General features: G+C 42.4%; 1 protein-coding gene across 1 annotated transcript in view; it reads left to right on the forward strand.

The window, feature by feature from the left end:
* Nucleotides 1–329: 329 nt before the first annotated feature.
* The window catches only part of plpp4 (phospholipid phosphatase 4), a gene marked incomplete at both ends in the record, with an annotated part of 66,866 nt that continues 43,501 nt past the window's right edge, over nucleotides 330–23,694 (forward strand). The window contains one exon of the mRNA XM_080739834.1: nucleotides 330–418. Within this exon, the coding sequence (XP_080595960.1) occupies nucleotides 330–418 (89 nt within the window). The remainder of the gene's footprint in view (nucleotides 419–23,694) is intronic.

The following is a 23,694-nucleotide window of genomic DNA, read 5'->3' on the forward strand; positions in this document are numbered from 1 at the left end:
TCGCGGGACGTCGTCTTGCAGTCTCACCGCTCCCCTGATTGGAGTCCAAACGAGCAGTCTAATTAAAGCAGCGGGTGAAGGTAACTTTGATACTGGACGCTGAAGGGGGGAAACAGCTGTCAGCACCAGAGGCTGCGATATAAACAAAGTCACCCTGGGGTTGTTGAGACTGAGCCGCGGACGAACGGGGCGAAGAAGGGCGAAGGCGGCGCGGGAAGAATCCACTTCAGGTGACGTTCACTCGCACGGTGGATTACAAAGTGAACAGGACTCGGAACTGACCGCTTTCCCTTGTTTCATTTAAGTTCACGGATATTGTGGCGAGAACCATGAATATGCCGCCCCCTGACCGCAGGAAAAACATGAGAGCACTAGCTTTGGAGATTGGCGTTCGAGTTCTGCTTTTTGGAGTTTTTGTGTGAGTATATAGCCAAGCCTGTCGAGTTTCATGTGTTTTGAACAGATCTGGACATCTATTTCCTGCTTGTTAAATGAGCTAATTCTGTTTTATGGCAAAAGTTGTCACCGTGATTAAGATTGTGCATCTCTGTAGTCTACAGGTTCATTGATTGCTATATGTGGTGCTGAAAGAACAGCTCCCGCTCTCGCAGTTCAGAACCACGGATAGATCTTTATCCACCCCATGTGGTTCTGAAAGAACAGCTCCTGTACTCTCGTCTCGCAGTTCAGATAGATCTTTAATAGGCTACGTACCCCATACAGTGCCACTGGTCCCTAAAGGGTTGCATTGACAAATAATTATTTAATGTTAACGGGGAAAACCCCATAACAGCCACACACCTGTTTCGAGAAGAGTAACTGTTTAGAGTGCTTGAGTGCGCTTGATGACAAAAAGAGAAACCGACTGAAAATGTTTATCAGCGGGACCCATGTGTTTAAAAAAGGAAACCTTTTAATGAAAACACTCGGGAAGGTTCGGTTGCCACCATCGAGCATGAAATAGACTAAACACACTAATGTGAAAATGAATTAATTGCTTGTGTGACCTGGAGTTATCAAATCTCGTTTGCATCATGATTACCTCAATTATTTTTCTGCTTGACGTGAACCGACGAGCCCCAGGTCTTGTTCTCTAAAATGACTCAATTTGCTGCAGTTTTGTTATCGTCTTTAAAAAAAACCGGCGTTTTCTGAGAGCGCGTAGCCAGACCTACATTTCTTATCATTAACATCTGTCCTCGGGCTAAGTGGCCAGCCTCCATAGGGCTGTCACTGTTAGCAGATCACAGAGCCATGTAAAGATCTGATACAGTACATTCCAGCGTGTTGTAGAGTGGACAAAGTCACTCTACGGATTGTGATCAAGGTAATGAATGAGAATAAAATAATGAAATATGTCAGTGCGAATCTGTCATGATAGTTATGAGCACTTGTCTAGGGATTTGTAATCCAGTGTGTGTGTGTGTGTGTGTGTGTGTGTGTGTGTGTGTGTGTGTGTGTGTGTGTGTGCGTGCGTGCGTGCGCGCGTGCGTGCGGTGCGTGTGTGTGTGCGTGTGTGACGTGTGCAGGCATGTGCAAATATACACAAGCTGTGTGTAAGTGTGCGTGCGATGTGTGTGCACACGTTTGTGCGTGCACACACACAAACACACACACACACACACACCACACACACACACACACACACACACACACACACACACACACACACACACACACACACACACACACACACACTTGTGTGTATATGTGCACAAGCCTGCACACATGTCACATATGTCTGTATGTTGCTGCATGTTTTGAATTCCAGGCACCAATGCCATTGATAAAGCAATTTCTCCGAGTGTCATTGTATCAACTGATTGCATCATGCTGCCATTGTGCGGCTGCCTGCCCTGTCACAGGGCCTTGATCACTGTAATGAATTGAATTTAACCGTCCACAGGCCTCCTGTAGCACACCACACGCTAAAACCTAATAAACTATTTGGGAGTCACATCGGCAGACTTAATCTTCTCTGTGTTTACAGCAGGAACCTGCGTCCCTGTTTTGAGAGCACTACATTAGATCATAGTAATTATGAGCATCACCATCATCTTCAACTTGATTATGGATTGTAAGTGACCTCTCATGCCTTCATATATGCAGACACACGGCTATGAGTGTGCACGCACACACACACACACACACACACACACACACACACACACACACACACACACACACACACACACACACACACACACACACACACACACACACACACTGAGTGTGCATGTTTTACCCCTTGGTGTTATAGTGCCAGTATCTTAAATAAAAAATCTAGTGTGATGGGAGAGGTGCTATTTATGAGTTAATTTCATTAAGTGTCCAAAAAAGCTTGGCCAATGTGACCCTGCGAGTACAACAAACTTTGAGCGCTTTGTGCCAAGATGTAGGCCAAATGTAGGCCATGCTTCGCGTCCCGGACAAAGCTAGATGTTGCAGCTTAGCTCCTTCCAGGAGCACTGCTCCAAAAACACATGACATATATGCCTCCCTGGCTCTCAGTTAGACTACAAATGATGGGGAGATTGACTGCAATGTCTACAGGAGCCCACAAATCTATCTATTATTTACTGTGCAAAAGCAGTGATATAGCGGCAGACATGCCCATTGTTGAAATGATGTTACTGTACATAGAGTAGACTTTCATGAGCTGTCTTGGGAAACATGGACTGAAGCAGTGTTATAAGTTACTATAAAGCAAAAAGGGATTAAAATGACAAACCACAGAAACAATGAGAGAGAGTAGAGACGTGGCATAGTGGGATTTTGCCATAGGCTTTAAGGCCTTTGCACACAGGGTCTGATTTTCTGCACGGAATATAACTCATTGAAGATGCCACTAATTACTGCATGGAAGACGTGTTGGTGTCCAGATGAAATACAGTAGCCTTCTGGCCTGCAGGGGTAGCAGTTCTCTGTTCCTCTGTCTCACCTTAGATCCCAGGACCAAGTCAACATAATTGGGGTTAGGTGATCCTTGTTACTGTTAGCAGAGCACACAGGGGAAAATGTTGTTTGATCAAGAAAAAAAGACCTTCACTATTTGTAAGTACATTTATCATCTGGGTAATAATAGCTACTACTACAGTACTACTACAACTAATCCTCATATAGAGAAATGAAGTTATCTGTGCATGTTTGCAAATAAAAATGTCTGGCCTAAAAACCTTGAAACTACCATGAGACTGTGATTGGTGGGTTCTGCTCCGCTCTGCTAGTTTTATTAATTGTCTACAGTCAGAATTCATTGGGAGAAATGAATAGTGGGAATGCTCATTTTGCTGCTCATATTCATCATTGGTAATTTGGACATGAAACAAGGGGTGCTAAAATGAATTACAAAATGTGTGAAGGGATCTTTTTGTGAAAGCTGAGAGCTCATAATGTGCATTGGAGATTGGAAAACTATATTTAGTCGCAGAGCACAGATTGTTCAAATGGGACACCTTTTAATTGTACGCTTTGCTGAATCAAACATGGTGTAATCTATGGTATATTGTCATTAGACCTCTGATGATTGACTGATCATCCTTACCAATTGTTTTACTCTTCGATGAAGAAAATAGTCTCCCTTCAGAGAACTGGCTCTGTTTGTATGGAACCAAATCAATATGAGCAGTACTGAATTCTATGCATTATTCAGATCAATTCTCTGTCCATGAAGAGGACAGAAGACCGACCTACTGTATAGAATATCACACAGTGTCTTTTTGCCCTTAAAATATGTACCTTGCTGTCATCTGACTTGTTCCAGTCCTAGGAGGTGTGTTGACCTTAACAATGGGCCAAACGAGTGGCGTTTTCACCCCTTTGTGTAACGTGGTCATCACAGAATGGAAAGCACCATGCAGGTCTCCATGCACCACCAGAGAGTAAAACAAAACTTCAATCTAAATGGAAATCGGTATGTGACATTTAACGAAGAATGAAACAAAAACTGGAAAATCTGAGCAAAAGCAGGTCAGAAGGATCAAATAACGTTTCATCTGTTAGCTAATCGTCATAGACAGAGAGGATAATGAGATTGGTGCTATTTCACTTTGCGTGTAATCCGCTGCAAAAACAAGCAAGTGCTTAACCTTAAGCAAATACCAAGATTTCATTAATGCCTTCAGCAACTGTGAGACACTCCTTGTGTTTTCAAATAAATCCACACACTCAGTGTTGAAGCTGCCACCTTGACATTTCATGGCATATGATGGATGGCTGTATATTCTAATAAGCACAGAAATACCAGGTGTTTATATTATTGGAAGGAGAAAGGGAGAGAAAGATTATGTATAACAAGGTAGAAGAGAGACAGTTATATGGAATAAGGCACATCCATCCATGTTTGAGAGGTAACTAATTGAGATTGGATATGTACAGTAGTTGTGGCAGACAGAGAGTAAACCCTTGTACTAATCTGAGAATGCCACAACACGGTACAGGCATCCAAATGCTCGATAGTCTTGTAAAACACGTTACGAAGGTTGACGTTTTACTGACAGAAATGAAATGTAATTTTTATGGTGATGGAAGCATGCACGTCATGTCACCACCTCCAGTACTGATACAATATAAATCCGTAATTGATTTTGACACAATTGGAGTAGCCTATTGTGGTTACTATAGCAGCCAGATCACACACAAGTGATTTTAATGGAGAAACGTGTTACATTTCAACAAGCAGGCCTGTAAACAAAGGAGTCTACACAGGAAGGACGACAACGCACGCATGCATGCACGCACGCGCGCATGCACGCACGCACAGTATCCACTCCTCTCAGAAGAGGTCTTGTGAACAGCATAGCTGAAAGCCTCCAAAAGCCTTTGGAGATGTTCCGACTGAGGCAACAGAGTGTCAGGCCTCAGAGTTTTAAATAATAATACAGGGATTGTTAAGCTCAAGCTTTGAGGACAGGTCTCTTGAGCTCTTCTTTCGGGTAGAAAATATTTTATTTGGAATGTTAATGTTTGTCTAAAGAATGTTACAGCCGTCAAGGGAGTCTGTTAGGCTGTCTCCAACTCTCCATACAGTAGTTGACTTTGGAGGTGGAAAAAAGGCACCGGGAGAATTCTGTGGTTCTTTGTCAAGTTGTCTCAATTAATGTTGCCATTAAACTGAACACAATATTTGAGTTATTCCAAACTCACCTAAAATAGCATATCCGTTAAACATAGTATGTGTTTAGTAAGTAACTATGACTATATGAATATACTGTACAGTTCTGTTGCTAGCCAGTGTGCTGACCACATACAGTAATTGCAATGTTCTGGGTTAAAAGATTATTCTAGGACCTGTTGAATTAATCTATATTCACTGCCCTATTCAAATGAAAACCATCATCATTACCTAAATTACCTCCACACCTCCCTTGTAACAGTGCAGTTCATTCTCAGTTCAGTATATGTCTCCTGTCTTCTAGGATTTGCTACCACGGATTGCTGGTGGCAAACACTAAGAGAATGTTACTCGTCTCTAGCTGTTGTAATCGGCTCATTTGGCAGCTGTGTGGCAGTGATGCTCTCTCTCCCTCTCGCTCTTTTCATCTGCAATTCTTCAGTTTGACAGCCTACGATTCAGGGAGTGAATCACACGTCATCCAAATCCCTGACCCTCATTATTTTAGAGATGTAGAAGAAAGGTTTGAGTGAATGACTTGTTGTCGAAGAGAAGGCCATAAATGAATTCAGAAACGCTGTTGATGCTGACCAGAAATGCTTTTTTGGGGGGTAGAAGTTGTAATGTTTTACTATACTGTATTTTAGCTACACTATACAGACCTCAGTGTAGAGACTGCAGGTGGAACATTTGTTGCAGTACTAATTGGCTTTTATAAGATGACATGGCCTCAAGGTAGCTACAGTAGCTGACAGCTCACATGTCATGCAAGGCTGGGAATCGATGCTGATAGTAGCTTGAGCAGAGTTGCCTGTTTCAATAAAGCCACACCAATTATCATTGTTTTCCGTTTGGAACTGGAGCAATGTGTTGAGGTGTGTGACTCTCTGAAGCACAGATACCGGTACACGTTCTATAGAATACAACACAGAGAGACACAGAAAAGGAATTCTGTTTGTATGAGAAAGTGCTATATGAGAGATAAGTTGCAAAAAACGCCAGAGGAGTAAGATTTAAGTTCAAATATAAATGTAAGGAAATAATGAATATACAGAGAAACGGGAAAGGTGGATAGAGTTGTTTGAATGGGTGCGACATGGAAGAGATGGTATCAATGTGTGATATCAATATTTCAATGGAGGACAGGAGAAGAGAGATACTGTAAGTGGAGAGAGAGAGAGAGAGAGAGAGAGAGAGAGAGAGAGAGAGAGAGAGAGAGAGAGAGAGAGAGGGAGGGAGGGAGGGGGACAGAATCAACAGAGAGGGGACAGAAAGAGGGGGAGAGAGACCATGGATCAGCAAGTCTGCAGATGCTATGAGAGTGATGAGAGTAATTGTAAATGGACGATAGCAGGCAGGCAGGCATCACAGGGCAAGCAGGAAGAGATCAGGGTTTCTCTACACTAAACAGCCCTGACATTCAACATCCACCATTGTCCTATCAGCACATTACAGTGCATCTATCTCCTGCAAGTCCCCATGTCCTCACTGCCATCTCTGCAAGCCACCTCTTTGTAGCCTTGTATGGCCTGGAGCATTAACATGCTCTATATGTGTCATTTTCCTTGTGTCCTCTCGATCCTGGTTTTAAGATTTAAAGAAAATTGTTATCGTGACATTCTGCTACTCAGTAACTTCACTGTTAATGTATCCGTTTGTACAACAAGGGTGAGCTCAGAAAGCGTCCCTCCGTTTGTAACTCCAAGAGTGTAAAAAAAAAAAAAGCAGTTTGCACCCTGCATGGCTCAAGCTCAAAAATTACATTTGGAATTTACACCTGGGTGACATTTTGATAGCCTGGAATCAGAATAATCCGCCGGTGGAAAAAAAAAAGATTGTCCTTGGGGGATTTGAGATTAGCCTGCTCAATGGACGATTCCCACCTCTCCGCCCTCGTTACTGTTGCTATGTACGTCAAGCTTTGAAGCTCCACTTCTGTCACTCACCCGTCACTCAGTCATTCACTGTCAGCATGGAGGATGGATGTCAACACACTGCCCGTCGCGTTATGGACCCAGAACTTCGAAATCTCTTCCAAATCCGTCAACGAGGCCTGGCATGCATTGGAAAAATATGTAGGGCTAAAACAGCAGAGGAATACTGTATAAGGAAATCGCTCTGGCTGCTGGACCTATAGAGCTGTTTTACACGGACTCAGATCAGTTATTCGTTTAGATCGATTCATGCCATTATAATGATTAGTGTTATTGACCTGGCTGGGCGGCATGTGAGTTTCATCAAGTCTTGTCATATGAACTGAGAAAATATGTGTATGACCCATTTTATATCAACATTCAGCCTACATTAGGCTACTTATAATCGGTAGCTATTTAACATAACAAATAAGGTGTTTGTATATGGGTCATGGCGTTTTAGCCAATACAGTGCATTCATATTTAAATCGATCTAAGTCAGTGTAAAACGGCATCGGTCCACCAGCCAGAGTATCCTTATTCCTCTGTTGTTTCCTCCTCTGTTGGTTTGTTTGAATAGTCACGTAGAACTACATATTTTTCCAATGCATGCCATGCCTTGTTAACAGATTTGGAAGAGATTTCAAAGCTGTGGGTCCAAAACGGAATTAATATTTAACTGCAAGAGTGTAGTACAAATGTAACCAAATTGACTGTTACAGGTCTATTTGGTTACATTTGTGTACTCTCTGATTTAAGTGCAGTATTTTACAATATGGTAGCTGTTGGCTGTATAAGCGCAGAGCCACCCGGGTGGTGCTCCAGCACAGCAGGCAATACCTGTAGGCAGTTGTTCTAATTGCTGTTGGGCTTTGAGGCAGCGATCTGCCGAACCTGTTTGTGCAGAGAGATGCTCAGGGGCCATGGCTTAACTGCCATTCACCAAAAAGGGTTAAGAAAGACTGTTATTTTTTCCCCCAGGCATTAGACCAGGATTACTGCATGTTTTTGTGAGGGTATCTACCCTAGGATACACTGGGAGAACATGCGAACTCCACACAGAAGAAAGACTGTTCTTAACTGTCGTTTAAGTTTGATATTTGGCTGCTTTAGTTCATTTTCTTTAATTTAACAATCGCCGGTGTGCACCAATAAATATGTTGTGTTGTTTACAGCATGTTGAGGACTGTTTCCACGTACACATTCACAAACTTACTACACATTCACTTATCTTCTATGAATTCCCCTGCTTTCCAATGAACTTGTGTTTTACATTTATCAGCAGCGCAGATGCATTTGCACAGTCATTGCTTTGGACTAATTACATCATGTCTAAGCTGCTGTAAATGTTTTATGGCAAGCAGCCTGCAGAAAGTAATGAGCCTTTTTTTTTTAGATCAAAATCATGAATGTTTCCACCCAAACTTCATAATGTGAGGAATGCCTTACCCCCCAATGTTGATGTAGGCTATTTGGATATCATTACTGAGCTTTAATGAATAGAAAATCAACAGTACATCACATTTGGAACAGTTGCACTCTTCCACCCACCATCCTCTGTTCCCATTCCTCTCCCAGGGCTCCCATTACGCAGTGAAATTGAGAAATTTAATCAGATGCTGTTTATGGGGGTTCACTTAATCACATTACAGTCACTGGGGGAACTTGTGTGCTATCATTACATCAAACAATGCGCTCACAGTCAAGAGGATTTGCATCAATGAAGGTTATCTTCGACTAGATTTTCATAATGTTGGCGTTTAAGTTACAGATGAAGAAAAATAAATAAGACAATAGCATATCTAATAATCCTGTTTTAGGATTTGTTTTACCTCTCAGGGTCTTACATAACTAGTTGACTTAAAAGAAAAATATGGTCATTTTAATGAAGAACAACATGCAACATGATGTATTACACAACATTGGAACAAATGGTATCTTAGGGCTACAGTAGTTAACAAAGGTGTTGGAAGACAATAATAACTGTTTAATGCAGATGCTACCGGTATATGTTTTGGTGTTAATTATCGCCATATGGTTTAGCTTGTTAATTTCTTTCCAAAATAGATACAGAGCATTTTAGAGTGGAACTCCACTACAGTGCAGTACACAGTACAAATATAGAACTGTAGCCACTCGCTATGCGATGAGTAATTCTTCTATAAGACAGATCAAGTGTAGAGCCAGAAAGATGGGTCTTTGAATGGTGGCTTGTGTTCAGTAGCAGGCAGGACAGACTGTGGAGAGAAACCCGGCAGACGAAGTGTGGTGGTGACAGAAGCTGCCAAGTTGCAGCACTCGGGTAGATCGCTCCACCAATTTACTCGTCTTTGTGTCACGCCCATTCTATTCTTGTTCTTCCAATTCTCAATTCTCTTCCCCTTCCTCTCTCACTGACCCCACACACACACATGCACACCTTCCTCTGGTGTATCTCCTTCAGCCAGTTCCATTCTTCTTGCACTCCTGTGGAGACAAATGAGGAAATGAGGAGATGAAATGAACCGTCCTCACTTTGTTTGTTGTGTTTGGCCCAAATGTATTGCTAATGTTACAAGCTGTTGCAAGTTAACTATACTCAAGGGTGTGTGTGTGTGTGTGTGTGTGTGTGTGTGTGTGTGTGTGTGTGTGTGTGTGTGTGTGTGTGTGTGTATGTCCGCCCTTGACTTATGACCCATATCTGTGTGTACACGTGTGTGTGTGTGTGTGTGTGTGTGTGTGTGTGTGTGTGTGTGTGTGTGTGTGTGTGTGTGTGTGTGTGTGTGTGTGTGTGTGTGTGCGCGCGCACACGCGTGTGCGTGAAGAGAGAGAGAGAGAGAGAGAGAGAGAGAGAGAGAGAGAGAGAGAGAGAGAGAGAGAGAGAGAGAGACCTTATAGATGGACATGTTGTTCCCAGGCCCTGGGGTCTTGCTGTCAAACCAAACTACTTTATGGTTCACCTCTGCAGGCTGATAGGAGAGTCTTCCAAAACTTTAACCACCAAGGACAGATTAGGGAAAGGATTTAGGAAAAGTAATCAAAGTAGTTAGAGAGTATAGAGAGGAGCGTCCCTGCATGTGATCATTGCCTAAATAACAGTCATGTACACGTTTAATGTATGCATACTGTACTGTAATGTAGTGAATGGCAGAGGATACAATACTGTACAATACATTTATTGTCCACAAAACCATAGCTGTGGTGGCCATTTTATGGTTCTACAGATAGAAAGCCCATATTTTTTTTCCATAGAGATTTCTGAAAATATTTAGATAAATTATTTTAAGCCAGGAACCAAGCCATACAGGCTCCTGATGAATCATGGCCATAAAACATATGTCAAAAACACAAATTGAATATTTATTTATAAAATGATTGTGACCGTAGGTTGCATTTAGTATGAAAACCTGAAGATCATGTCTGTCCATGTCTACATCTGACCTGACTGACTCCAGATATGGATATAGCAGACCTGTTCTGACATCACAATGATGACTCGACAAGACCGTCACAACTTGTATGCCCATATATGGAGATCCCTGATGTCATCAATATTATGCCCGTAGCTTGGAATTCCCATATATATATGGACATATTGTGTGAGTCTCATGTGGTCTTTGTGGTTGTTGACATCAATGGAACCATGTCCTTGTCCCTCGTGGTGAGTTGTGGCGTTCCTCAAGGAAGCGTTCTAGGGATTTTGCTGTTCCTCCTTTATATTAACGATGAATACTGCCTGTAGCTGCAAACTGTTCCTGTTTGCTGACACTGACGACTCAGCACTCCTGATTTCAGGGGAGGACAAACTGCAGGTTGAGGAAGCTCTCAGCTCAGAAGTCACCAAAATTCGTATGTGGCTTACTGATAACAAGAATGAGATTCCTTGGCAGAATGTCCACTTTTATCAACAAGAGCTAATGCCCTCAAGACTCTTGCTGGGGCCCTCTCATTCATTCCCTCTATGACTAAACTCCAAACCTCCCAAAACAAACTGATTCGACTACTCTCGACCTGGGGCCCATGACCCACATTTCTCCCACTCATTTTGCTAACCTAGGATGGCTCAGACGACAGGGTTAAACAACTAAAAATGGTTTGACATTCAAAATAGTCGTTGCAAATCGTCCCTCAACCCCCAAAATACCCACATATCTGACCAAACACCTCCAAAAAGTTAGCGGCACCCACAGCCAGACACACACCAGAGGGAGTGCAAATATGGGTAAATTCTCCTTCTAGAACACTGCCGCTCAAGTGTGGAATTCCTTGACTATTTCCGTTAAAACATGTAGCTTGCTGGATTAGGGTTAGGGTTAGGGGGGCTTTTTCAAACTGCCCTGAAAAGCCACCTTTCAGGAGGCCAGAGGCGAAGGTAGTCCCCCCCGCCTGGGCTTTTCACCCTTAGGTTTCTTTACTGGTAGTTTAACTCCTGCTTCTTAACTGTGCCGTATTAAGAAGCTCTGATGTTTCAGCACGCCCATCTAGTATTATATACTATATAATACTTGCATACTTGTTATACTTGCATTTGACACATCCTAACTACTTGAGCAGTGAACAGCCACATCGCAGTACCCGGGGAACTCTAATTGTAATTGCGACCGTCAGGTCGCAGTTTAGTTGCGACCGTAAGGTCGCAGTTTAGTATCAAAACCTCCACCGGCCGTCCGTCGGTCACACGTCACACGTCACACCTTTGCCCTGCTCATATCTCCGCATCAGTATGACATCACACTGCTGACATCAGTATGACATCACACCGTACACAAATGACCCTTATATAAGACCGGCATTGTCTGACCTCACAAGCCCCATATTTGGACACAAATGACCCTTATATAAGACCGGCATTATCTACCGACAGATTAGTAACAAGATGTCAAAATCGTTGAAGGTTGAATCTCCAGATATGGAGATAACCAACACATCCCTCCATATATGGAGATAACCGACGCAGTGGTGTCCGGTAAGAACTTAACCGAGATGCCTTGAATCGTATGGAAGGCTCTGAAGTCTTGTTGGGAGAACTAGTATCAAAACCTCCACCGGCCGTCCGTCCGTCCGTCGGTCACACGTCACACGTCACACCTTTGCCCTGCTCATATCTCCGCATCAGTATGACATCACACTGCTTGGTGTGTGCCGTCAGGGTCATTTGTGTACGGTGTGATGTCATACTGATGTCAGCAGTGTGATGTCATACTGATGTCAGCAGCTATGTCTCTATATATGGAGTTATATGTTGTTCGTGTCCAAATATGGGGCTTGTGAGGTCAGACTTAGTGAGATTCATCGGTTATCTCCATATATGGAGGGAGAACCAGCTTATGAGCCGATGAGTTGTGTCAGAGTCGAGATCCTGCTTGCATCTAATCTGTCGGTAGATAATGCCGGTCTTATATAAGGGTCATTTGTGTACGGTGTGATGTCATACTGATGTCAGCAGTGTGATGTCATACTGATGTCAGCAGTTATGTCTCTATATATGGAGTTATATGTTATTCGTGTCCAAATATGGAGCTTGTGAGGTCAGACTTAGTGAGATTCGTCGGTTATCTCCATATATGGAGTGATGTGTTGGTTATCTCCATATCTGGAGATTCAACCTTCAACGATTTTGACATCTTGTTACTAATCTGTCGGTAGATAATGCCGGTCTTATATAAGGGTCATTTGTGTACCGTGTGATGTCATACTGATGTCAGCAGTGTGACAGGAGATAAGCGACCAACGGTCGCTTATCTCCCGATTAGGGAGTCTTACTGGTGTCAGTACCTTTGTCAAGGGCAGCAACAGAAGTATCTAGCATGCATGTCTTTTGATAAGTGTATGTGCACATGTATGTGTGTGTGTGTGTGTGTGTGTGTGTGTGTGTGTGTGTGTGTGTGTGTGTGTGTGTGTGTGTGTGTGTGTGTGTGTGTGTGTGTGTGTGTGTGTGTGTGTGTGTGTGTGTGTGTGCGCACAGCCCAGCAGATGAATAATTTAGAGCAGTGATGGCTGAGTGGTTAGTGTCCATACCTAGGACTCCGGAGGCCCCAGAGGTTGCAGGTACGATTCCCCGCTCCAGCTATCACTGCTCCCCTCCCCCTCGCGCTCCTTGTGGGCTGCACTGGGTTCAGCAGTTGGGTTGGGCTGCGATATCTGAATTTCCCTTGCGGGAGGAGTAGCTAACTATCATTATCAGATTTAACCTATAGGATGACCCAGGACCAGAATTATACTTTTCTTCCACCCTCAAAGTGTATGGTTTTGCCAGACATTATGGTGGGATTTATGTTTAAGGGATGACTTTATACTTGCTTTGTTACAATAATAATCACCTCTTGACCTATAATTAGTAGCTGCTGTTTCATATTTAGAGTTGTAGCCAGAACATAGTTGCATACTGTAAGTGTGATGTGTGTAACTGAAGGTGAGCTATTCTCCAAGTCATGCGCTGATTACCCAGCATGCTCAGTAAGGAACTATTGCACATTTGTAAGGCCTGTAGGGAAATCATCTGAACACAGCAGCCTGGCTGTGAGTTATCAATGTTTCCTGCTGTTACCCCCCTCTGCGCTTCCTGATTCTCCAATATCTCTGTCTCTTGGTCGTGTCTGGCTAGTTCCCGACCACTGCTTTTCCCCTGCTTGTTGCAAAGACAGCCCCCTGACCTTTTTGGAAAGTGTCCCGAGGCTTTCATCGCAACACTGAATACCCATATTAGCACCATACTCAGCCAAATCTCCTCATTATGTGGTTTTCTTCAATAAACTGCCCATTTCAATTGGCCAGTGTTAAAGGTTAATTATACAATGAGCAAGAAATTGATCCTGCATTTTCTTTTCCCTGACACCCCTGTCAGGGGATTTGAGTGACAGGGAGAGGATGACATTTCTCTCTTTTTCTTTACTTTACCCAAACCGGGAGAGGAAATCTCCAGGGGTGCCACCACTAGCAAGTGTCACTCAGCGTCAGGCACTGTTCCCTTCCTCTTCGCCCTGCTTGTGACAGGGCTGGTGCTGAGCATTCATGACACGTATACCTAAGGCTCTGACTGCAACTCCTAACACAGAGAGAAAGTGAGAGAGAGAAAGACAAGGAGGGAGGGGAGAGAGAGAGAGAGAGAGAGAGAGAGAGAGAGAGAGAGAGAGAGAGAGAGAGAGAGAGAGAGAGAGAGAGAGAGAGAGGGAGAGGTGAGTGGAGACATTATGAATGCAGATGCCATACAGGTGCACTGCATGAGACAATTACCCCGATTTTATTTGGGTAGTCCCTCCTGAATAGCCGAGGTATTATTTTCTCTGAAGCAATTAACGCCCTCTGTATAAAAAGAAAAATGCTGAGCAGGTCCAGACCATGATTTTGTTTCAAATTGGAAAGATTTCTAAGTGATCTTCGAGCGGCAGGGATGGCAGGAGTTTCATTTACAAAGACTGCTCAACTGGCTATAGTGTTTCAACAGGAGCAGTGACTACGGTTACCTCCGCAAGTCCACATTCAATCTATGCGAAAGACATCAGTAAACAGGGTTGGAGAAGGACACATTCCATAACCAGGATGCTTGTTCATTTATGTGATTTGTAAGGAAAGACAGAAGAGCAACTGCTCCTCAGGTGCTTGATAATGTCACAGCAGGAAATTCAGACTGTGTCAGCAAGAACAGTATGTCGACAAGACAGACAGACAGAGAGACAGACAGACAGACAGACAGACAGACAGAGAGACACCTTTATTGAGCCAGAGGGAAATTTGTGTTTAACTTAGAATTAAAGTTTGGTCTGGCCAAACTTTAAGTCTGACTGGGTTAATATTATGTATGAATTACAGTATATACAGTATAAATATCTCTCTAGGTCGTCCTCAGTCGAGCCCTCCGTCGTCGCTTCCAGTCATCCTGGTTCTCCATACATCCGGCCAGCTCGTTGGTGCTTTGCGCTCCTGCGTCTTTCTTGAGTACATCCACGTATGTTAGTGTGGGATGTCCTCGTGACCGGTGCCCATGTGTTGGTTCCCACAGTATCAGTGTCCTGCTAGTCTCATTCTCCTGGCTGCTATTTTATCGCTCACCCTTGGTATTCTAATTAGCATACAGATTCTTGTAAATATACAGTAGTCATACTGTGATGTACAAATCAGATATTATTTATTTATTATTATTTATGCCCATCTATGGAGATCCCTGATGAATCAATATTAAGCACATATCTGGGAATGCCCATATAACCAGTATGGTTGCCGCGACGTGAGTCACACTTGCAAATTAATTCGTCCTTTTATGCCCATATATGGAGATTTTATGCCCATATATGGAGATCGCGACCTTGCCGAGGTCGCTTCTCATTCTTAGGGTGTCTTACTAGTGTACTGTACAGACTGCATAGAGTGGGATCTTATACTACTGTTGCAGTGCATAATCCCCTCATTTCAAAGACAAGTGCACATTTGAGAGTTCAGTGGTGCAAAAGCAGTGGTCTACAGAAATGTAGCAAGAAGTGATATGGTCAGATGAGTCAGTCTACCAGCACAAGTGGGCGAATGCATACAGTATGTGGGATACACAGGCCCAAGGAATGGTACAGGCCCGAATGCTTGACTTCTTCTGTGAGTGGGAGGCGTTTTCCTGGCATTGGGTCCACTTGTCCCCTTAGAGAAGGAGGGTCACTGGAAATCAATACAAAGTTACTTTGTATTTTAACACTATATACTGATGGGAGTAGTCTCTTCCAAGATGAAATAAAGGCCCCCATCCACAGGGCAACAACGGGTCACTGATTGGTTTGATGAGAATGAAAATGATGTGAATCATATGCTTTGGCCTTCACAGTCACTTGCCTCATAAAACGACATTCTATTTGCTCACTAGGAGAAATCGAATCAGAAATGAGTGTTGATTTTAGTCATAGTCTTTTGAATACATTTCTTTTTTAAGTCATATTTTAGTCATCTGAAATGTTTTACTCTTGGTCTAGTTTTAATTGACTAAATATCACAAGATTTTGGTTGACTAATTCTACAGTTGATTTAGTCGACTAAAATGTATTTTTGGCGGGCCGTTATGCCTTTGAAATGGCTGATTTGCACTTGGCTGCGAGGCAAAAATAGTGGATCTACAAGCTCACAACGTGTCGAAGCGCACCCAGATGACTTGTTTTAGTTCTACTGGATCATTTTAGACTAGTTTTTATTTGTTGATGAAATTGTCAGTATAGTGTATTTAGTCTTAATTTTAGTCATCGTAGCTGTAGCTAAGCTGTAGCTTACAGTAGTTGTTATTTAGTTTTTTCCCCCACCCTATCGTTATGCAAATTGCCAACATCGTCTTGTTCACAATCAAGTCTGCATTTGGTCATCAGTCACATGACTTGGAATATCCTGAGCATTGAAAATACGATGTTAAGGGTTACCCAGTGACTCTCTACAGGCGATGTCATTGAGTATGCACAGTGTTACAGTATGTAAAAACAGATTCATAACTTTTTGAAAATAGCTGCTGGAGTGTGGTTGCCTTGCATCGGAAGATTAACGATTTGATCACAAAAAGCCAGTATCAGTCTTTCTTGGCTGTCTGCTTTCAGCTCAACCAATCAATTGCATTAATTAACAGGCTTGGTAATGACTGTTTGTTTCCTCAGTGTATTGGTATATTTATTTAAGAAGGGATCCTTTGGTAATGAACTTTCTCTTGAGCATCCTGTTTGACCTGGCTTAAAGCCAATGTTTCCCACTTCACTTGCTTTCTCATGGCTGTGACTTTAAAGGACCATGCCAGAGATCTGTTTTAAATTGATGCTATTATGTTATCCAGATGTATGTTGGTTATTTGTGGCACAGTGGTACAGGGCATTTACAGGGCCAAGTCGGCAACAACATAGCTGACCACGCTTGGTTTTGTCGCTGCCAGTGTGAACACAGCATGAAGCACAGCACTTATCGAAATCACCCCCTGCATTTATTAAGCGCTTTTCTCCAAAGCGCTTTACAATTTATTTCACATTCACCGAATGAATGCAGAATGAATGAGTTCTCCAATATCTTATCTTGGTCTATTTGTAGTGCCCAGGTATTAAAAAAAAGTTAGATTTTCGAGGACGCCGTTGGATTCAGTTCATGGCTTAAAAATTGCTTGAGTTAGGTAACACATACAGTAGGTGATAATTTATTTAATGTTTTTTGTTTTATTTTTGGTCAAAGTTGACTTACTGCTGCATTTACCCATCCATTTTAAAGTGCAAATTGATTTATGAAATGTAGCTAAAAATGTTCATTTGGGGAAAGATTGCTTTACTATTGAAATTCAAACGAACAGATGTTAGCTAATATTTTGAATACAAATGATTGAACAGTTAATACGCCTTAACGAGAACAATTGGCGAACTATAGTGAGAACTGCCACGCGTCTTCAAAGCAGTGATGGAAAAATACTTCATTATTTTACTAACAAGTAAGTAAAAGTGCTAATGCTGCAGAAATACTCTGTTGCAAGTAAAAGTCTGGAATTCAAAATTTACTAGAGTAGAAGTACAAAAGTAATGGCATCAAAATGTACTTAAAGTACAAAAAGTATTATGCAGAATGTCCCATTTCACAAGTTTTCAAATGTATAAAAATCAAATGGCCAAAATATATACAGTAGCCTACAGTATAGGGCTGAAGTGGTTAATTTGTGTTTTGTAATAACATCTACAAAGTAAACTAGTAACTAAAGTTTTCAAATACATGGAGTAGTGGAGTTAAATTACAATATTGGGATCTGAGATGTAGAGGAAGGAGTAGATGTAAAGGCATTGGCAATTGTAAACACAACATAGAGATTTTTGTGAATATAGTCATACTGTGATCATGTACAAATCAGATATTAACCGTAGGGAGAAGTCAATGTATGGACAGAAAAGGGACGGAATTAATTTGCAAATGTGACTCGTGTCGCGGCAACCACACTGGTTATCATGAGACTGACACAATATATCCAATAGAGCATCGCAGTGAGGCGTCGGAAGTAAACTGCCCATTCATTTACCCCATAGGGGATTTCATTATCAGCCATAAATTCGTAACAATTCAATGAACACTTACCAGTATATGGTTGTAAAATGATTTTATATGCTCCTGTAGAATCCCCCGAGTATGTATGCAATAACTCTAGTTCTAGTAAAATGTTTTAATAAATATCGCACGGAGAAGAACTGCATTACCCATACTGCTAAAAATGTACATCCGGTGAAATCGACGTCTATGATTGGTGGAACTTCTTCTTCTTTTGTGTATCTTGCGGTTACCACGGAAGTAGCTACTGCCCCCGGTCTGCCCGGCGGATTATGCACTTCAACAGAACTCCGTGAGCGAGTGTCTTTCTTTTATGATGCACTATTTTAAAGATGGCGATAAGAGCATCTACACTACAGAGATGGAAATCACTAAATGTCAGGCCATATGCTGGCCTGCATAACTAAACTGAGCGTGATTTAAGGGATATATTTCATGAAATAAGTGTCATTCGCAATGCATTCTGGGAGTGTTGTTTTTCTGCAATTTTGAAAATAATGATGTACACAGTCTTGTACCCTGTCCTTTTTTCAGCTTTCTATTGCATTCAAAAAAACATCATAAGCCGGGGTGGCTTTGTCAGAGGCTTAAAAGACGTTAAATAAATACTTTATGAAATGTCTATGGAAGAAATGTAAGTAAATGCACTTAGTTACTTTCCACCACTGCTTCAAAGGCATAAAAACATTACTCCAGCTACCAGCACCATATGATCCCTACACCTCAAAGCCCTGCTGAGCCTTCACTTAGCAGGCTTGATACCTGGCTGTCCCCCAGGAGCTCTGCTCCATCTGTCTGTTCCCAGCCTAAAGCATCTCATCACTCCTGAGCACTGATGTGTTGATGGTGTTTCTGCTCTGGGAGAGGCCCGTGGGAAACAGCCAGCGAAAGTACTCAAATGTTTTACTTCAGGTAAAAGTATCAATATGGCAATGTTGAAATACTCCGTTACAAGTAGAAGTCCCGTATTAAAAAATGTCTTGAGTAAAAGTATAAAGGTATTTGCATCAAAATATACTTAAAGTAAAAGTAAAAAATGTTTGAAAATAGCTGATCTACAAGCTCACAACGTGCCGCGTCGGCTATTTTCAAATAGCCACGGTATAAAACAGGGATAAAGTGGTTCATGTATGTTTTTATAATATTATAATTTATACCTGCAAAGAAACTAGTAACTAAAGTTTTCAAATAAATGTAGTGGAGTAAAAGTACAATATTTGGATCCGAGATGTAGTGGAGTAGAAGTAATAGTATCGGAAATTGGAAATACTAAGTTACAAATAGCTCAAAATTGTACTTAAGTAAATGTGCTTAGTTACTTTACACCACTGGAAACAGCTGGTCACGGTTCTAAAATCTTTTAGGGGAAACTTGTACCTCAAAGCACACTTCTCCCCTCCTCTCTACTCTTCCCCACCGACACCCTGCAGAATTGATTACCAAGGCAGCAGAACCGTCCTCTGGGCAACTTGTCCGATAAAAAGAAAGGAATAAAACAGTGTAATTCAATAAAGGCATGTCCTAAGTCTGCTCCACCACTGTGGCCATGTCGATGCTTTATTAGATCAAGGACACTCAGGTGTCCTTGATTGAATCCAGCCATGATAAATGTACAAGATTGGCTATGTTTTTTCTTTCCTTTTTTTACCGTGCACTGATAGAAATGATAGCATAAGTTGCAGGGAAATGTTCGGTGTGCCCATACCCTTTGGTGACATTAATGTTCAGTGTGTTGGTTGTACACGTGAAATGCCAGTTGTGACACATGGCCATCAATCATGGAAATGTTCCTTTCAGATTTTGCATGCCGATTTAAATAATTTTGACAGGACATTACACGGACCCACACACTCCTGACAGCCTCCTGATGGTGACAAAATGCCATCAAAGTGCATTAAAATGCAGTATCAGACTGGAATTCATAATTCAACCTCATGAGAGTAGTTTCTCAGGAACTTCTATAGTTTTACTCTAATTTAATAGTTTAATTGCTATGACAATAAAGGAATTCTGAATTCTGTGTGGTTATGCCGTCAGAGCATTAACGGGTTGAGGCACCAAGATGCCAACAAGGCAACATTATATTTAAGAGAACTTCTGTGTAGATTCTAACATATTAGCTAGTGAAGTGAAGGCGTGAAGACTAAGTGGAGAAGGACGATGATTTGTGACAGAGGCCTCGAGCCGAAGCCATTACTATGGACCATGTTTCCAAATGGTTCAGTCACCAGAGTTGTCCCAACACTGACCATTCCTTCTCTTACTTCAGCTTTATAATATCAAGTTATATGAACAAAAACATTTATAAAATAAACACGTCCATTTAAAAACATGCACAGAAAATGTGTGTATATATCTCTGTCCATGAGTGTACATGTGGCTCAAACATCCAGTCCCATGCTGTCTGGATGTGTGTTCACTCTTCAGAGATCTTCAATCTGCCAGGAATCAAAATAAGTGACAGACAATAGTTTTCCTCCATGTCGCCTTCTCACATTCTCACTCTTCGTCTTCCTCTCTTATCTCTCTAACTATAGCTGCCAGCTCCCTCACTCTCCCTGTACCTTCCTTGCAACAATTCTCATGTTTCTGTGACCCTCTAGCACCAAGCCAAATAAGAGTTTTATGACACAAAATGTCACAATCTTTGCCTGCCATAGCAATGAAGACTCCCGAATCACTGGGGTGATATCCTTGGTGGATCTTATGTGATTAAATTCCCTCGTTGCCTAGGTCAGGGTGGGGGGGAGTTGCGAGAAAGTGGCGAGGAGAAAGTGAAAGAAGACGAAATTTAGAAGCAAAGACTGGAAGGAGCGCTAAAACGGTGAAACAACGAAGAAATGTAGTCAGTTAAAATGAAGTCCCCTCACATCAGCGAATTACATCCTACACTTAACTCTGTCTGCGGAGGGAGTCTGGCAGATATGTGGATTATTTCTCTGATCATTACATCCTGATCCAGGTTGTTATGTATATGGACAATCAGAATCTATTGGAAATATTACATTTAGATGTGGCGTCATAATTAAATGTAATGTTGAACTTGATATGGCAAACTGATCAATACAATAAAATGATGGCGCTTCATGTTTAAAAGGTTGCTGACCCCTGCGGTCTCTTTATAATCTTACATACCTTATATCCTGGTTGTTGTGTTCCACCACAGATGCCTTGGAAAGCCAAGTTCACAAATTGGATTTGATGGTCTTTAGGAGGCCAAATGGGGAGTTACCGGCAGCAAATTAACCGAGATTCACTTAAGAAAGGAGGAGAGTGGGAATTTCCCTCAGGACTTAGCACGGTCTCTGCCCCGCTTGGCCTGTAATTCTCATACATGCCGACTTCTGACTTACTCCCCATCCTAAGACTGAACCATGGGTGTAATGAGTTGGGTGAGTGCGCACTGGTGCTGGGGACCCATCATGCTCTGAATGGAAGCCAGTATAATACCCCTAAAGTCGTTTCCCACAAGGGAAAAAACAAATCTTCCAACCCAGAGCTGGGCGCTTCCCTTCCGCTCACTGCAACACACACACACATACACACACACGCACACGCACACACGCGCACATACACACACGCACGCACGCACGCACGCACGCACACACAACTGGGTCTTCCAGATCTAAGCCAATCCCCTGCTGTGCCCCATATGCTCAGATATGGCAATCAAGTGAGTCTTGCGTGGGTACAGTCAGAAAACAACACCGCATGACTACCACGATACCCTGGATTGATGAAGACAAATAAAATCTGTCTTTATCATGACTAGACAAAAGCCTGGCGTTCCCGCATAGCTGTGTTCCGTGCTCAACAAAAACAAATAGTGCTTGGTGAGCACTGAGTCTACAGGTTTTTATATTTACACAAACATATTGTACACATACCGGTAGGCCTATATTGTATGATGGTGTTGCTTGCCAAAATCAGCTTTGTTTGTTTGTACTAATTTCCACGCACAACAACAACATACCGGTAAGTCACGACATGAAACCAAGTAGGCTGGCAGCATTCCACAGAGAAAGGACAAGCTCATTGTGGAGTGAGAATGAGCTGGAATGACAGCTACAGTATGGCTCTATGCCATTGGGCATTATCGCCACCTGTGACTTGCAGTGCTTCCCCCAAGGTCGCAGCCCTGACTACTAAAGTGGACTCTGTAATGTAAGGGCTGCTCCAGCCACCTTCTGCACCCGCGCATAAATCCTGTGCGAATGTAGTTTGATGTAAAGATCAGCGGGAGCTGCCAGTAACCACCCCTGCTGGCAGGAGGCTGTATGACACGATCAATGCTGATGAAATTACTCTGCATTTGGCTGTATACAGTAGCCATTGTGTTCATTAAGTGAATGCACAAATACACGGGACACGCATACAGTACATGCCTGTAAGGGTGTGCATGTGCATGCACATACTGTACACTGCATTATCTCTCTCTCTCTCTCTCTCTCTCTCTCAAAGCATTACTTTCATAATTTTTGGGATAGGGAAAAGTTAACCTCACCTATTGAATAATAGTTTAATCCAAACTGAGATATTTTGAGCTGCACCTGATGATAACAGCTGCTGCTTACTGTATGTTATTAATCAAAGAGAAATTCAAGTTGTTTTCAATATCTGGCTTTGTCCGGTGAAAAACCGAGGGGAAAAATGTGTTTAAAATGTCCGGGACTTAAGTGAACTGAAGCGTGGCCTACATCTTGGCACAAACTGCTCAAAGTTTGATGTATGCCCAGGGTCCCATTGGCCAAGCTCCACAGGACGTGCTGTGATCAGCTAGTGGGACGCTTGACGGAATTAACTCATTAATAGCACCGCTCACTTCACACTAGGTGTGATTTTTTTACAGCAAAACCTAAAATCTTTACTCCCAAGGCTATATACTGTCCTGTCATTGCCATGTGCGACAGAATACCGTACGACAGGATTGCCTGATTTCAATATATTAGCATTTCCCAAGCTTATATTCATATTTTTCTTGACTTGTTTGTTCATAAGCCTGATGTCCAGGAAGTAGCTAATTAGCAATCTACTACCCTTGGTCCTGTGGCTACAAAGCCACTTGCCACTTGGTTGCATCTGAAACAGTCTGTGGCTGGCATGGCTATAGGATCTTTGATAAGCCGGCCAGATTTGCTGACATCAATGTCTGTTGTGTATTTCCTGAATGGCAGCCATGCACTGATGCTCTCTGCTGTCTGCAGGGCCCTCTGCATTGCTTTGGTTCCCATACCAGGCAGTGATGCAGTCAGTCTGGATCAGGGGTGGGCAACAGATGGATCGTTACGGGTGAGAAATTGGCAGTGCACTTGCACATCCCCAATAGAGGGGAGCAGTACAGGAGCTGCTAAGTGATAAAAACAAGAGTCCATCAGGACAGAAAAGGTCAGGCTTAAACACCAGCACCAAAGGGTAATGTATATGTTAAAGAACCATACCAGTGTCAACACGTCATTGTTTATTGATTACTTTGGTCACTGGTCATAAACATGGACCATTTTCTTGATAATGGCTTTATTTTTAGATTTAGCGTTAATCTCTGGTCGTCAAAAACACCAAACTGAAGAAATTATTCAAGGCATCAGCTCAGTGGCCTTGTGGTTAGAGTATCCACCCTTACGTATTCATCAATTGTGCACCATGTTGGTGCATCTTAATTGTGGT

The sequence above is a fragment of the Nannobrachium achirus genome, assembly GCF_963921795.1.
Source record: "Nannobrachium achirus genome assembly, chromosome: 13".
Taxonomy (NCBI): domain Eukaryota; kingdom Metazoa; phylum Chordata; class Actinopteri; order Myctophiformes; family Myctophidae; genus Nannobrachium; species Nannobrachium achirus.